The sequence below is a fragment of the Sapajus apella genome, unplaced genomic scaffold (assembly GCF_009761245.1).
Source record: "Sapajus apella isolate SASKATOON/1434 unplaced genomic scaffold, GSC_monkey_1.0 scaffold65, whole genome shotgun sequence".
Lineage (NCBI taxonomy): Eukaryota > Metazoa > Chordata > Mammalia > Primates > Cebidae > Sapajus > Sapajus apella.
The window spans coordinates 6,965,938-6,981,828 of NW_022437005.1; the positions used below are offsets into that span (position 1 = coordinate 6,965,938).

The 15,891-nt window shown below is 41.6% G+C and overlaps 1 protein-coding gene across 3 annotated transcripts in view; it reads left to right on the forward strand.

Moving 5' to 3' along the window:
- Positions 1-15,891, forward strand: part of CFAP61 (cilia and flagella associated protein 61) — a 298,730-nt gene that overhangs the window by 197,294 nt on the left and 85,545 nt on the right. For all 3 annotated transcript variants that reach the window (XM_032248119.1, XM_032248120.1, XM_032248121.1), the window contains one exon: positions 10,467-10,641. In XM_032248119.1, coding sequence (XP_032104010.1) covers positions 10,467-10,641 — 175 coding nt within the window. The remainder of the gene's footprint in view (positions 1-10,466; positions 10,642-15,891) is intronic.

Sequence of the window (15,891 nt, forward strand, 5' to 3'; positions counted from 1 at the left end):
ATGTGTGCCCAGCTGCCCCTGCAGCTTTAGTCTGTGGCACATTAAGCTCTTGCCCTTTTTACAGCGGAAAAAAAAATGAAATGAAGAAGTGATAAAGGGAGTTCCAATTTAATTTTTCCAGAAGGACATAAAATCAAAGTACATAGAGTGATACAGAAAGGGCAGCTGAATTCACTGGGGAGCCTTTCTCCCCCTGCCCTCCACCGTTCTCTTCAACTCTCTTTTGGTTTTGTCCCAATTTTGTGATTTTTCTAAAAAACAAAATAATGAAAACAGAGCTTAAAACCAAAGTAAAAAAACAACCTATTATAAAATGTAATTACAAACTTCAACCTCTAATCAGACCTTTTAAATGCCACGCCTGACTCTAAACTGTTGTGTAATGTTTTTAATATCCAAATGCACCTCACTATTTTTTATTAGAAAATCCATGCACAAGGTAAAATATTATATTGCACTGCAGGGCTGAGCGTGAGGACAGCTGGTCTCTCTCCCAGCCCGCTGTTCCTCCCAGCCTTTTTTCCAGAGGCAACCAGTCTGAAGCATTTCTGTTCTTAGTTTTTCACTGACTACCCGCGCAAGTCCAAATGCAGTAAAATGTTTATAGAATGTTTTTCCTTGCTCTGTCAACTTCGGACATTATCTACAACCTTGCCATTTTCGAAGATGAAGATTTAGCTGGCTCACTTTCCGGACTCCCTAACCCCTTCCCCTCCCCTCCAGTCAATGTTGATCATTTAGCAAACACACCCTGGTTTTGAAAACGCCTCTGAGATCACAGAGCCACTCTCCGTGACTCATGGACAGTTACGGAGCAGCAGACAGATGCCTGTCCCATGCCTGGATTTTAGGAGCATAATAAAGCGGAAGAACAAAAATTTATCAACTCAAAGTCAAATGAGTTTGGTGTTGAGCATGAGAAGACTGTGGCATGGACTGTTCATGGGTGGGGGGGGACTAGCAGCTGGCAAGCGGGCAGGTTCTTCCAGGCAAGCGAGAAAAAGAGCTGGGACTGTAGTATACAGAGAGCTTGATGTAGATCAGTGATGTGACATTGTCTCCAAAGGGGTTAATCATGTCTTCGACTGGGTCAGCAATAATGTGGCATCCAGAATGGCGCAGCACAGGTGAGAGCCTGCCATGCACCGGGTCAAGGAAAGAGCCATGTACACCAGTACTGTACCTCCCTGTAAGAGACCTGAGAAAGACGCTCCCCCAGGTCATTTGACAGCACCTACCATAAAGAGCTCTCACTCGAGAGTGATTACAGAGGAAAATAAAAGCATGCAGTCAACGAAAACTGGCTATTTTAAAAATGGCTGCAAATTCTTTGATGACTCTTCCATCTAAGAGGTAGAGTCTATGTCTCCTCTCCTTGAGTCTGGGCAGCCTTCTGACGGCCTCGGTCAACAAAGTGCAAAGGATGTGACATGATGTGACTTCTGAGGCCAAGTCACAGAGGCCATGCACTGCCTCCTGGATTGTAGCAGCTGTTTCTCCTGGAGTCCTGGGGTGCTACATGAGAAGTTCTGATGCCCTGGGCTTGTCATGCTGGAGATACCATGGGTGAGCTCTCTGCCTCACAGTCCCTGCTGATCCCAGGCTTTCAGCCAGCCTTGCAGGGCACCAGGCATGTGAGTGAAACAATCTCAGATTCTCCAGATCAGTCTATCTTCCATCTGAAGGTTGCCAAGTGACTTCTTTTTTTTTTTTTTCTTCCAGATCATTGTGCTTGTGGTTGGTGATAATGTATTGTGCACCTAAAATTTTGATGAGAGCAGATCTCATGTTATGTGTGTTTTTCATAATAAAATAGTTCCCAAAGGAATTTAAACTATATATATAATTATATAATCCCACACTGTACCCCCTGGCCCCAGGATTCTTCTTCCCCTAGTTGTTTCTGCCCAGAATCACCAGTGGACTGGCAGCTGTGTGTTCTGAAAAAAGCTCTAAGCTTGGGGGAGGGAGAATGGGGGTGTTGTTTTATTGCCTGGGCTAGAATGCAGTTTAAAAATGGGTATGCCTATAATTGTGCTTAATAATAGAGACATGAAAAAAAATGAGGAAAGACAATAACAAGCAGCCAACCAATATTTCATTTAAACCTGTAAATAAATGTGATGTGGTACTGATAAAAGTGTATATTTTGTGTATTTAAAGTGGAGAGTTCTATAAATGTTAGTTAAGTTTACTTGTTCCAGATCTGAGTTCAAATCCTGAATATCGTTGTTAATTTTCTGTCTCATTAATCTGTCTAATATTGATGTTGATGTTGAAGTCTCCCACTATTATTGTGTGGGAGTCTACATCTCTTTATAAGTCTTATATATCTGGGTATTCCTGTATTGGGTGTGTATATATTTAGGATCTTTAGCTCTTCTTGTTGCATTGATCCTTTTATCATTATGTAATATCCTTCTTTGCTTCTTTTGATCTTTGTTGCTTTAAAGCAACTCCTGCCTTTTTTATTTATTTATTTATTTTTGCTCTCCATTTGGTTGGTAAATCTTTCTCCATCCCTTTGTTTTGAGTCTTTGTGTATCCTTGCATGTGAGATGGGTCTGGATGCAGCATACCGATGGGTTTTGGCTTTTTTTGCCTGTCTGTGTCTTTGGATTGGGGGATTGAGTCTATTTAAATTTAGAATTAATAATAATATGTGAGAGTTTAATACTGCCATTTAATGTTAGCTGGCTGTTTTGCCTATTAGTTGATGTAAATTCTTGATTATGTTGATGCTCTTTACTTTTTGGTATTTTTTAGAAAGGCTGATACTGGTGGTTTCTTTCTATGTGTAGTGGTTCTTTCAGAAGCTCTTGTAAAGCAGGCCTGGTGGTGATGAAATCTCTGAGTGCTTGCTTGCTCACAAAAGATTTATTTTTCCTTCGTTTATGAAGCTTAGTTTGGCTGGATGTAAAATTCTAGGTTGAAAGTTCTTTTCATTAAGGATGTTGAATATTGGCCCCCACTCTCTTCTAGCTTGTAGGGCTTCTGCTGAGAGATCTGCTGTGAGTCCGATAGGCTTCCCTTTGTGGGTAACCTGACCTCTCTCTCTGGCTGTCCTCAGTATTTTCTCCTTCATTTCAACCCTGGTGAATCTGGCAATTATGTGCCTTGAGGTTGGTCTTCTTGAGGAATATCTTTGTGGTGTTCTCTGTATTACCTGGAGTTGAATATTGTCCTGCCTTGCTAGGTTGGGAAAGTTTTCCTGAATAATATCCTGAAGCGTATTTTCCAGCTTGGATTGATTCTCTTCATCACATTCAGGTACACCTATCAAACGTAGATTAGGTCTTTTCACATAGTCCCATATTTCTTGGAGACTTTGCTCGTTTTTTTATCCTTTTTTCTCTAATCTTGTCTTCTTGTTTTATTTCATTAAGTTGGTCTTCGACTTCTGATATCTTTTCTTCTGCTTGATCGATTCGGCTGTTAAAACTTGTGCATATTTCACAAAGTTCTTGTGTTTTTCAGCTCCATTAATTCACTTATATTCCTCTCTAAATTGTGTATTCTTGTTAACATTTTGTCAAACCTTTTTTCAAAGTTCTTAGTTTCTTTGCATTGGGTTAGAACAACTTCTTTTAATTCACAGAAGTTTCTTATCACCCACCTTTTGAAGCCTGCTTCTGTTAATGGAACACACTCGCTCTCCATCAGGCCTTGTTCCGTTGTTGATGAGGAACTGTGATCCCCTGTAGAGGGAGAGGCATTCTGATTTTGGGTATTCTCAGCCTTTTTAGGCTGTTTTCTTCCCTTCGTTATAAATTTATCCATCTGTGGTCTTTATAATTACCGTCTTTATAATTGAGTTTCTGAGTGGATGTCCAACTTGTTGATTCCCAATGCTAAAATCTGAGCAATCCACTGTGCCGGCCAAAACAGTGACGTTAAGATTGATGGTGCTTTTCTGACTCTGCGCCAAGAACCACCGCACCAAGGCAGCAGCAAAACCGCCTCGCTGGCCCCAAGAGTCGCGCTGCTGGTGACCCATGGGGCTCCTCCACTGGGAATCTCCTGGTGCGTAAGCAACAAAAATTCGTCTGAAAGTGTGGCGTCCTCTCGTTCTCTGCGCTTTCACTGGGAGCTACAATCCTGAGCTGCTAGTGATCAGCCATCTTGGATCTCTCTCCGCCAAGTGACTTCTGTCCACAGCACACAGAATAAAAAAAAATTGCGCATCCAAACGCTACCCAAATTTCTGACCAGCAAAATCATGGAAAGTTAAGAAAGTGGTTGGTGTTTAAGCTACTAAGTTTGGTGTATGTTTGTTGAACAGCAAAGGACAACTAGAACGAAAAGGTAACACAATAAGAGAAAGAGAGCAATATAGTATTTGGAAAAATCAGAGGAAGAACATACTTTTGAAAATGTTTAAAAAAATGCAGGCTACACACACACACACACACACACACACACACACATTTCAGGCAACTATTTACCATCCTCAATACAACTTGATCATCTGACCTCTGAAATGGGAGCTGAAGCCATAGAAAGAGCAGAGGCAAAGCTGAGAAGGCCACAGATGAAAAGGGAGATGCGCGAATAAGAAATAATTAAAATGAAATCCCCATTAGAGACAGAACGGCTGCTAAACAGTTAGTGATGCTGAAGACAGAGCACCCCTGGAGGGCAGAGGCAGAGGCAGAGGACAAAGGTAGATTCTTGGTTCAGGAGAAAACAGAGTCTGATAGGCACAGAGGCAGCATAGAAATAACTGGCTTTCCTGAAGAAGAGACTCAAAGGAAAAGAGATAATAATTAAAGATATTCTAGAAGAAAACATTTTTTACCTGAAAAACATATTGTCCAGCTGACCACATTCTAGACAAAATCAAAGAAAAACTTTCTCAGTTATGTTCTGACAGAATTACAATTCTTTCTTACTTACCCATCTCCCTTTTTGTCTATCCCTGTGGCCTTCTTAGCTTAGTCTCTGCTCTTCCAATGCTTCAGCTGCCATTTCAGAGGCTGGGTGATTAAACTGCATTGAGGTTGATAAATAGTTTCCCATACAATGGCAGGAAAATAAAAGAGCAAACTTCAAAAGAAAAATATTATAAACTTTCCCCCTAAAAAAGAAAAAATAAATAAAACAGATAACAAAATTGTTCCTCCATTGTTAAATAGCAAAAGAAAATGAAACTAACCCCACAGAATTTCAATGAAAGTGTAGCGATTCAGTAATTAGATGACCACCTAAATCTGTCATATTTGAAAATAGCAGATAGCCATTCTTTTTTATACAGGGCCATGTATATATCTTCCATGTTCTTTGCTTAATGTGCACTCAAAATAATTGAGATAGAAAATAAAATTTAGAACTTTGGCCAGGTGTGGTGGCTCACATCTGTAATCCCAGTACTTTAGGAGGCCAAGGTGGGTGTTTGAGGTCAGGAGTTTGAGACTAGCTTGGCCAACATGGTAAAACCCCATCTCTACTAAAAATACGAAAATGAGCCAGGCATCATGGCAGGGTCCTGTAATCCCAGTTATTCAGCAGGCTGAGGCAAGAGAATTGCTTGAACCCAGGAGGCAGGGTTGCAGTGAGCTGAGATTGTTCCATTGCACTCCAGCCTGTGTGACACAGCGAGACTCCATCTCAAACAAAAGGAAAATTTAGAACTTCATAATAGTATAAAAGGATGGTTGGCAAGCAGCACAAACAATTTAAAAATGTAATCTAAATAATTTTTGTAAATCTGAGAATAAATGCAAAAATAGAAAATGACTCTTAAGCTAAATTAATAAAGACCAAGAAGTTGTTGAACACTGGCAGGAAGGTGGCAAGGGAGAAATATGCATTGTCTTAAGTGGAGAAACCCAAGGGTGCTATTTCAGTGTTGATGCTTGTATTTAGAAGAATTGAGATTAAACAGTCCTTTGAAACAGCATGAAGAAATTCAGCTTCCCAACACTGCAGAAGATACAAGGGGAGAAAACAAAGGAGAACAGCCATAATGGTTAAAAGTGAAGGCGTTAATCAGAATGACATTAGGAAAAAAATACAGTGATAGTGGTGCACACTGTATTTTTTACAGTGGATTAGGGTTAGGGCTTCAAACCACTGTCTTACAAGAACCTAGACTCTGCTTTTACACTTAATTCAAAATACAGGAGAAACACCAGATCAAAGGGCAGCAAATGTTTAAAAATAAGAAGATGATTCAAAGTGCAGCAGCAAAAGACTATCAGGCAACTTTCACACAGCTGTTAGAAAAAGCAACAGTATTCATACCTAAGAAAGTGAATTGGAGAAAGAAAAGCATTAATCCTCACCAAAGGTAAAAATCATGGTGAGAATATAGAAGTTATGAGACAGACTCCATGGTAATGGATGGAACTCTTACCGTTAACTCTGATGTCACTGCCATTTGCGTCCCCATGTTGTAGGTGAGAGAACCGAGGTGCCGTGAAGCTTAGGTAGCTTGCCCAAGGTCACTTACCAGGGAGATGATAGTCTAGGGTCCAAACTCAGGTGGTCTGGCCCTGGACCAACCACTGTCTCTGTTTCGTTCTCTTTCCCTCTACTTCTTGTTTCTTCCCTTTCTCTCTCATTGATATGGTACAGGGCTTCTGCTTGATGGCTTTTAAAAGTCATTACCCCAGAGATTCTAGAGCTCAGTTTTTATAGCTAGAGTCAAATAAGCAGTTCAAAAAGAAAAAGTTTATTTCTTTCTCTCATTAAAAATATCTGGAGAAAAGCAACCCAGGCCGGGTAAGTGGCTCTTTGATGTCATCAGAAACCCAGGCCCTTCCATCTTTTTTTTTTTTTTTTTTTTTTGAGACAGGTTCTGACTCCTGTCTCCCCAGGCTGGGGTGCAGTGGCATAGTCACAGCTCGCTACAACCTTGACCTCCTGGGCTCAGGTGATTCTCCTACTTCAGCCTCCCGAGTAGCTGGGACTATACGGGTGCATACCACCACGCCCAGCTTTTTTTTTTTTTTTTTTAATTTTTAGTAGAGATGAGGTGTCCCATGTTTCCCAGGCTAGTCTCAAACTCCTAGTCTCAAGGGATCTGCCTGCCTCAGCCTCCCAAAGTACTGAGATTACAGGCATGAGCCACCATGCCTGCCTCCCTTTCTATTTTTAATGTGTGGTTTCCATGCTCAGCATCTCAAGATGGCTACTGTGGTTCCAGTCATTCCATTTGCAAGAAGCAAGATAGAGGATGGACTAGAGCTCGATGACTTTTTTCATTGCCTCATCCAAGGACTCCTGCTTATGTCTCTTGACCACCTCTTAGGTCATGAGTTCAGAAATGCAGTTTTCAGCTGAGCGTATTTTCCAAGAATCTGTTAATAAGAAAGAAAGGAAGACGTAATACTGGGTAGGCAGCCAGCAGTCCTAGCCACCACGAGTTATTGCTGAGTGATGCTGGCACTGTGCACTCGCAAATCAGTGTGATTGAAAAGTTAATCTGCTGCTCTCCACTCAACAGTTAGTGGCACTTTAGTTCGTGGCAGAGAACCCTCAGTTTGGATAGCCAGTCCTCGTGGCACTTCATTAAATATACCCAAGTCCTTGAGTTAAAGACTATTCTCTCCCTTGCCTTTTTCCTTTTCAGGGCTGGTGACCTCTCTTGACCTATAGGAGTGTCTGGGTGTAAGAAACTCTTGGTAGCTTCTTCTAAATGTCTGCCTACAAACTCCTCTTAATGTTGAAATCTGCTGTTCACTGAAAGAAAACAGTATGTGATGAACCTTTCAGAAAAGAAGCTTCTTTTTGCTTTTCAGGACTGGATAGCTTTGTGGCCCCATAGGCACATATGGAGGAAGGAAACTTCTTGTACAGGCTTCTTCCCAGTGTCTCTATACAAATTCTTTTTCTGCTAAAAGCTTCCATTCAATTAAAGAACACAGCAAATGATGAACTGGTTACAAAGTAACTGTCGTTTTCCATAGATCACATTCTAATGTATTCAGTTCTCCTAAACTCTGTGCAGACAAATTTATTTGGCTTTGGAATTTATAATTCTAGCTTCACTTTTGCCTATTTTGTGAAAATGCCATAACCCCATTGGGTTTTCTTTAATTGCCCTTATTCTTTATAGTAGAGAAGCGTGCAAAAACAACTCTACACATTTAAGTGCGCATGAGAATTATGTGGATTATCAGACTGCAGTTACATTTCAAGATTGTAGTGAGCTATTTTCAGTTTGGACCTTATTCCTTTTTCTCCTCTTCCTTTTATTTTTTGCCTAAACACCCACTATTTGGAATGATAACTCATTGAAACTTTTATAAATTAAGTAGCTCTCAATTTGTTCTTTCGCGCTCCACTTTCTGCGAAGGCTTCTTTGTGATTTGTTAAGTCATGACTTACTAAATTGATGTAATGTTACCCAAATTTTATTTTCTTTTATGCTACAATGCTCCTTGTAGTTCCAGTGAGGTTTCAAAACCCTGAAGCACAGTATTCAGTATTGTGCATGTCAAACCTTTTGCCAAAGCCTTCAGCGGGCTGCTTTATAATAACTATGAATATAATGGTAATAACATTTCAGTGGGGTATTGCTAAACGAGTTATATTGCTAATAAGAAAACTTTTCCTCCACAATTTTGGTTACAGTAAATGACCACTATTTATTGAGTTGTTCCTTTCTGCTAAACATAATATCACTGCAGCCTCTTACTGAAGAGAATTCTCTCTCCATTCAGCTTTAAACATTGGTTCTGTTTTGCTCTGTTTTATTTTAATTTAATCTAGTTTGAAATTGCATTAAATACATCGTGATAGTATACTAAGGTTTTACGATTTCTGTTGAGGAAGTCTATAACCAAAAGTTTCCTGTCAGCTGGAGTTTAGTCAGCCCCATGCATTTAAGCACCAGCCAGCATTTGCCTGCTTATCAAAGGAGAAAGGACTTCTCTGCCCCAATATCCATCTGGACTGCAAGTGAACTTGTTGCCTGCCATAGCTCTAAGACTATTCATGTCTCACAGCCCTGAGGAATTAGACCCTGAATGCAGCAGGCCAGTTGGTATTGGTCTTCCACCAAAGGCCTCAGGCTGCCTCTAAGCTGCCCCTCTGCTTGCCCCCTTTTCCTTCTCATAATCTCCAGCTGGCAGCCAATTAAAAATCAGAGGGACCAAGTGGTGGCCCATTTGGGAAACTCAGGTCACTATTCTGTTTTATTTGGTTTTTGCAATGACACTTCTTTGTCTGATTTTAATTTGAACCGATATAATAAAAAATCAGTAGTCTACATGAAAACCCAAGGACCTGGCATTTCTTGGGAAGTCAGATCTGGCCATACTGGATCCATACTCTATGTTGGCAGCAACTAGAGGGAGCTGAGTCATGGCTGAACTCTCTGGCCCGAGCATGGACCCTCCAGTTTGCCACAGTATCCTTGACGCAGAAGACATGTATCAACTGTCATCCTCTATTGTGTTTTTACTGTTACTTTCCTTACAGTAGAGGAAAGTTTCATCTATGTCAAAAATACGAGAAAGATGGAGGGGAATAAAAAGAAGAATATTTCTCTGACAAGGCAAGGAATAATTCCGTACTTTTCATAACTAAATGATAACCTATTTCCTTCCTGTTCTTTACTGCTTAGCCCCTCTCTACCCTTGAATTTCAACCCCAGATATAATTGTTTCTGCAGCAGATTATTTTGCCAAAAATGGCTGCCACATCCAATTCAGTTCCATGTCCTCTTCCAGAGTCTTGCCCCTTCTACTTGAAGAGGTGGAGTCTCTTCCCCTAATCATGGGCAGGCTTTTATGGCTGCTTCCATGAATCAAATATGGTGGAAAAACACTGCTCAACTTCCAAGACTAGGTCAGAAAAGAACATGGACCTGTCTGTATTGGCTGTCTCTTTCTCAGAACACTTGCCTTTGCAACCCAGTCACCATGTTATGAGGAAGCCCAAGCCACATAGAGAGGCTGCATGTAGGTGTCCTGGCCAACAGCCCCAGCTCAGATTCAGCCCTCAGCCAACATCAACTGCAAGGCAAATCATGACGATTTGTTGTCACATTTGAATACCCAGCATATTTTCCAAGGGAAAGAAAAAGGATTGAGATAGTTTTAACTATCTTCAGATGATTTCTAGACCCCCTGAGTCACCCCTAGCCTTTGAGTCTTCCTAGTTGAGGCCCCAGACACTGTGGAACAGAAACAAATCATTCCCCACCTTGCCCTGTCTGAATTACTGTCCTGTATAACCTGGGAGCCTAACGATTGATTTTTACCATTGAGTTTTGAAATAATCTGTGACACAGCCTTACATAACCAGAGCAACTTCCTCTGAGAACTGTTTCAGGTAGGAGCTTATTCTGCCTGGTTTTTAAATTTCTTTTTCTTACCTCAATTAAAATCTGATTGATTGTATCTGGGGACAGAAAAAGACATACTGAACATGGCTATGTCTACTTTTTTTTTTTTTTTAAACCATGTCAGCACTTTATCTATTACCACTGAAATAAGCATTTCTCCAACATACTTCAGGTCCCATGCCCTACAGGGGCTGATATTAGTCAACACCTGACAGACAGAGAGGTTCCCAACAGCAGTCAGCGGCGGTACACAGGGAAAGTTCCTTGCAACCATTTCATTCTCAACGAGGAAGAGGATTGCTTTAAAGCGCTGACTTGGATAAGGAATAACTTCATCACCACAGAAGGTAAGGATGTCGGTAACTGTGCATCTCTTCAGAATAGCGTTTTATTTTTATAATGAGTCTCATTCTTCATCTAGTTCCAGTATATAATTAGTGCCTAATTAATTCCAACCAAATCATTCATCTGTCATGCTTTGTTTTCCAGATTAATTTACAACTTGTTGTCATTTTTGGATACCCAGCATGTTTGCTGCAGGAAAGAAAAAGGCTTGAGATAGTTTAATTATCTATAATTATTTTATTATACAAAATGAATATCCAAAGAGCAAAGCATGGCTAAAATCATTAACTAATTAAAGAATAATTTAATAAGCAAACATGTTTAGCAATTATATGGAAAATATGTCTTCTTTTGTGAAGCTGAAAAGACCTAGGAAGAAAAAGGCCTGTATTGGAAGGGCCTTTTCTTCTTTTCACAAGCCATTGTTCCCTTTCTTGGTGTTGCCTGTGCAGTCCTTCCCACAAATACACAGACTCGAATTGCATGCCACTTTTTAACTCGACATGAAAAAGTAAAACATTTGTGCAAATGCCCGTACCACTTGAAAGTGTATTCTCCATCATCTTTCTCTCTATTGCTTGAATTTCATTGACATCATTCAGTTAGTAAAACAACCAGAATAGGGCCTGGCTACCTTTGTGTCTTTAATGGAAACCTACAAGTCCAGGTTTGGAGATGACCTACAACAGCCCCTTTCTTTTGCCCAAAAGTGAGACACGGTTAGTGGCCTGGTTGAGTCTAGAGTTCAGTCCAGGGAGGTAAAACCACTACGTGCCCAGAAAGTGGGCATCACTGTGTAAAATTAAACATGTTAATTTATTTAATACATGTCTGTAAATATGTCTAATAATATTTGTTAATATAATTAATACATTAAAATTAAATATAATTTCTTCTGATTTTTGGTGGACCATTTTAGTTATTAACTTTTGCAAGTTATTACATTTACTACATTAAAAAGTTACTAATTTACTACATTCAACATTTTAAAATGAGTATCAAATGGCATTCAATACGTTGCTGTATTCAATTTGCAATTCATAAATAGGATTGACCTGTAGTTTTCTCTTTTATGCTTTGCTTGTCAGGCTTTTGGAATCAAGGGTATGCTAGTCTCACAAAGCATTTTTGGAAGCTTTCTATATTCTTTGGGGATCTGAAATACAAAGTAACTTAAAGGTTGGACAGAAATCACCCATAAAACCAACTGAGTCTGGACCCTTTGGGTAGAGGTGGGATATATAGATGGATTATACTGGCAACCCAGAGTTTTTAAATGTCATCAAGTATTTCATACTTTCATCAGAGCTTGGAATTATTATCAGTTTTGCATCTGTGTATGTTTAAACCCGTCTTAACCTTTTAGTCATTCTGTAATCACTATCCCATGATCTATGTCGACTAAGGGAATTTTCAAATCAGGGACAATTCCCTAACCTGTGGATTGGTGAATTGTTACTGTAAAATACCAGTTAGTAAATATTTTAGACTTGGGTGAGCATGGTAGCTAACACCTGTAATCCCAGCACTTTGGGGGGCTGAGGTGGAAGGATCACTTGAGCCCAGGAGTTTGAGATCAGCCTGGGCAACACGGAAAAACCCCACCTCTACAAAAAATACCAAAAAAAAAAAAAAAAAAAAAATGCTGGGCATGGTGGTGTACACCTATAGTCCCAGCTACTCGGGAGGCTGAAGTGGAAGGATCAATTGAGCTTGGGAAGTCAAGTCTGCAGTGAGCCATGATTGTGCCACTGTGCTCCAGCCTCAGTGACAGAACAAGACCTTATCTTAAAAAAAATTTTTTTTAGACTTTGTAGGCCATATGGTCTCTGTTGTAACTCTTCAACTCTGCCCTTTTAGTGAGCAAGTAACTACAGGCAATATGTAAATGAACCGGCATGGTTGTGTTCCGGTAAAACTGATTAACAAAGCCAGACGATGAGCTGCAGCTTGCAGTAACCTGCTTTTAGCCAGAACATTTTTGACAAATCATTACCGTTTCAAGTCCAGACTTCCACATGTACCATAAGTTCCCCAAAAGCACAAAAGCCAGTGGTTCAATACAAAAGGCACAGTATTGTGCACAGTCTTTAAGACTGCACCCAATCCTGTTAGCCTGCAGTGCTTTAACTTTGAACCTTTGGCTGTTTTGGGTGTTTGGACTAGGGGGCATTTGACCAAGAAAAGAGCGTTTGAAACTGGCACTGCAAGGTTTTAAGGTGGAATGTTGATGGCAGAGAATTTAGAAACCCCAGAGCAAGAAGCACCACGGTCTCTTTCGAGTGCCTTCCATTGTCCTTTTGGTCCTCAGACGGGGGAAGAGCATCAGTGCTATTCTGTTGACTTGGCCAGTTGTCAGAGATGGTGATGCTGTGACGCCCCCTTAAAGGGAAGTGCTTTTTCAAGATGTAAGACTGTGTCCCAGCAGCCAGTGCATAAAGCCATTTGGAGCGCCTGCTTTTGTCCACCGACTAGCCAGGATAAGAAGTATGTGGAAATTAGTCTTACATGGTGATTTTCTCACATGTAGGTCTTACCTGTAGGTGATTTTTGCCAGGTCTGGTGCTTAATGACTCCCCCAGGCACCTCCCAGGTAAGTGCTCTTAACACTCAGATGCTGGGACCAAGATCTGGGAGCCTTCAGGGAAGCCTGACCTGGCCAGGTTAATTTAACTCTGTGTACAGACCCTTTTCAAGTGAATTCTTAAGTAAGAAAAGTTAAGAAAAAATGTTGACATCTTGCCTTAAGAAAACTTTCTCTTTGTATCTTTTCTGTAATTCAGTCATAGTCAGACAGGACTTTTGTCCCATTCAGATCTTATTCTTGCCATTATTATTCCTGCAGCATCAGTGGATCACAGTCCAAATCTCAGAGCAGAGCAGGCCTAAGACAGAAAGCCCATCCCCACCTGAGCCAAGAACCAACAACCACAGACAGAATTCTACCCACAGAGGCTCCCAGGAAATGCAGCAATGAGTAGACTCCAGCATGAGAGGGAGACCTCGAGGTAGAGCCTCCTAAATCCACCATTGGCTTCCCTGGCAGGCTGAAATATGTGTAGCAGGGATGGCATTCCATGTAGAAATACACATTCATTCCAAATCGCTTCAGTCACCTCGTGACCTCTAGTTCTTAAGTGAGACTTTGGGTATATGACACGTGAGCTTCATTACTGGGCTTTCAAATCCCTTTTCATACTGTGGAAAACCTAGTGGTCTTTCCAGAACTGCATTTTGAAAAGAAAATAGCTATTACAGCATTGTTTCTGAGACATCTACAGTACCATACTTGGCCGAAGCTCCAAGCCATTTCTTTGATAATTTCAGCTCTGCTTCACCTCAATGTCACTTGTATCCAGCATAGTGCCTGGCACCTAGTACATGCACAATAAATGTTTTCGTGAATGTAAGTGAAGACAGTTCAGGATGTAACTCTTTTCCTTACCCCCACAGGGTGAGTTTTATCAAAACTTTTTGCATTCAGTCTAACCTAAAAATATATGGCCAAGTGAGATGAAGATAAGAGAACCCTTGAACGAAATTGATGGTATTCTTTACAAAGTCGTCCTTGGTAATGAGAGTAATAACATGCTGGCAAAACAGGATGACCTAAGTTCTTTATCACAAATAACAGACCTTTATAAGGCAGTCTAGCTCAGGTTCTGGAATCACATGACTTGGGTTCAAATCTTGGGTCTGCCGTTTGCCTGGGCAAGTTACTTAACTGGTTTATGTCTCAGATTCCAGATAATATCTACCTCATATGGGTTCCTGTGAGGGTAAAAAGAGATAAATGAGAGCACATGCCATACTCAGGACAGTGTCTCATACATATAAAGAGTTTTATAAATAGAGGCTGCCATTAGCATTGCTCTTACTACTATGTGTGATGGATTAAAGGTACCCCACAGTAGAAGTCTCAGCCCCTGCCACCAGGGCTCTGATGAAGTTGAGGATATCGTCTCTATTTAAAGACAAGGATCCGTGTACACCAGGTGCCAGTCAGCTATGCAGGCACTGTGGCCTTCAGGAAAGCCCTGGAGGCTGTAAAGTTTGGAGAAGGCCTCTCCAAGAAAGGAGGGTTTGAGCTTAGCCTTGAAGAGGGACAGGGTAAACAGGGAGAACAGCTGGGGGAGTTTGGATTGTGTCCAAAAGACACTGTGCCAACAACATGGGCTGGGCAGAGTCTCTGAAGGGCAGCAACAGCAGATGAAGCTGGAGGCGTGGGCAGGGACAGGCTCTGACTGGCTGCAAGTAGCCAGCCACATCCATGTTTAACTGGTTACCTTTTAGGAATGGGACCTGACCAGATGGGGACCGCTGTGCACACATAGCACTTTGGGAAAATGGCCTTTCCATCTGTAGTACCCATGCCAGCAGAGAGAAGGGTGACCACGGGAGAATGGCTTACCGTGGATGGCCGCAGCCGATCAGGCGAGGCAGCTGTGGATGCAGGAGCTGGCTGGAAGTGGCCACCCCTGCTGCATTTGGTGGTCTTGATGGCACAGTCACTTCTAGTTTATTTCCAAGTCAGCTATGAGATGGTGGTGTTGCAGGGCTTTTCCTTAGCTCAGCTAAAGACAGGGTCCTTGTCCATCCCGTGGCCACAAAAATGTAGGCTTGCAGACAGTTCGAAGGGTGAATAAAGCAGGGTTTTATTGGGTGAAAGGAAAAAGCAAAGGGCGGCAGGGGTGGGAAGCAGGATCCTCCGCAAGGCCAGAGTCCCTGCTAGAGTGCTTCCAGCTGGCTGCTTGAATCCCGAGTTCCACACAGGAGGAGGAGGGGCCGGGCTCCTCCCCACTGCAAATGGCATGGACTTCCTGAGGCTCCACCCCAGTGTGCAGGTTGTTTGGAGTTTTTCTGGGGACCCCCTCCCACGTGGCTGTCTCATTGGCATTTGAAGATAGAAGCTAGAAGTCTGGCACGTGATGGAAAGCAAGGAGCGCGGCTGTGTTCCTGCACATTTGGAAGGTCGCACAGAGCTATCGGTGACCGTGCTGGACATCTCAGTCCTCGCTTTTTCTTCATGTGACCCTAATAACACCAGGAGGAATGTGAACGGTTTTCATCATGGTTTATTTTTACTCCCTCAGTGCTAATTTCCCCTTTTCTAAATAGTTTAGCATGTGAGTTGGGGCAAGGGAGCCGAGGTGAGTGAAAAATCATTTCATTGTGTCCATTGTTTGCGGTTGGGTGACATGTCCCTCCAGGAACCACACCCTGAATCCTGGCAAACACCAGAACTGATATTA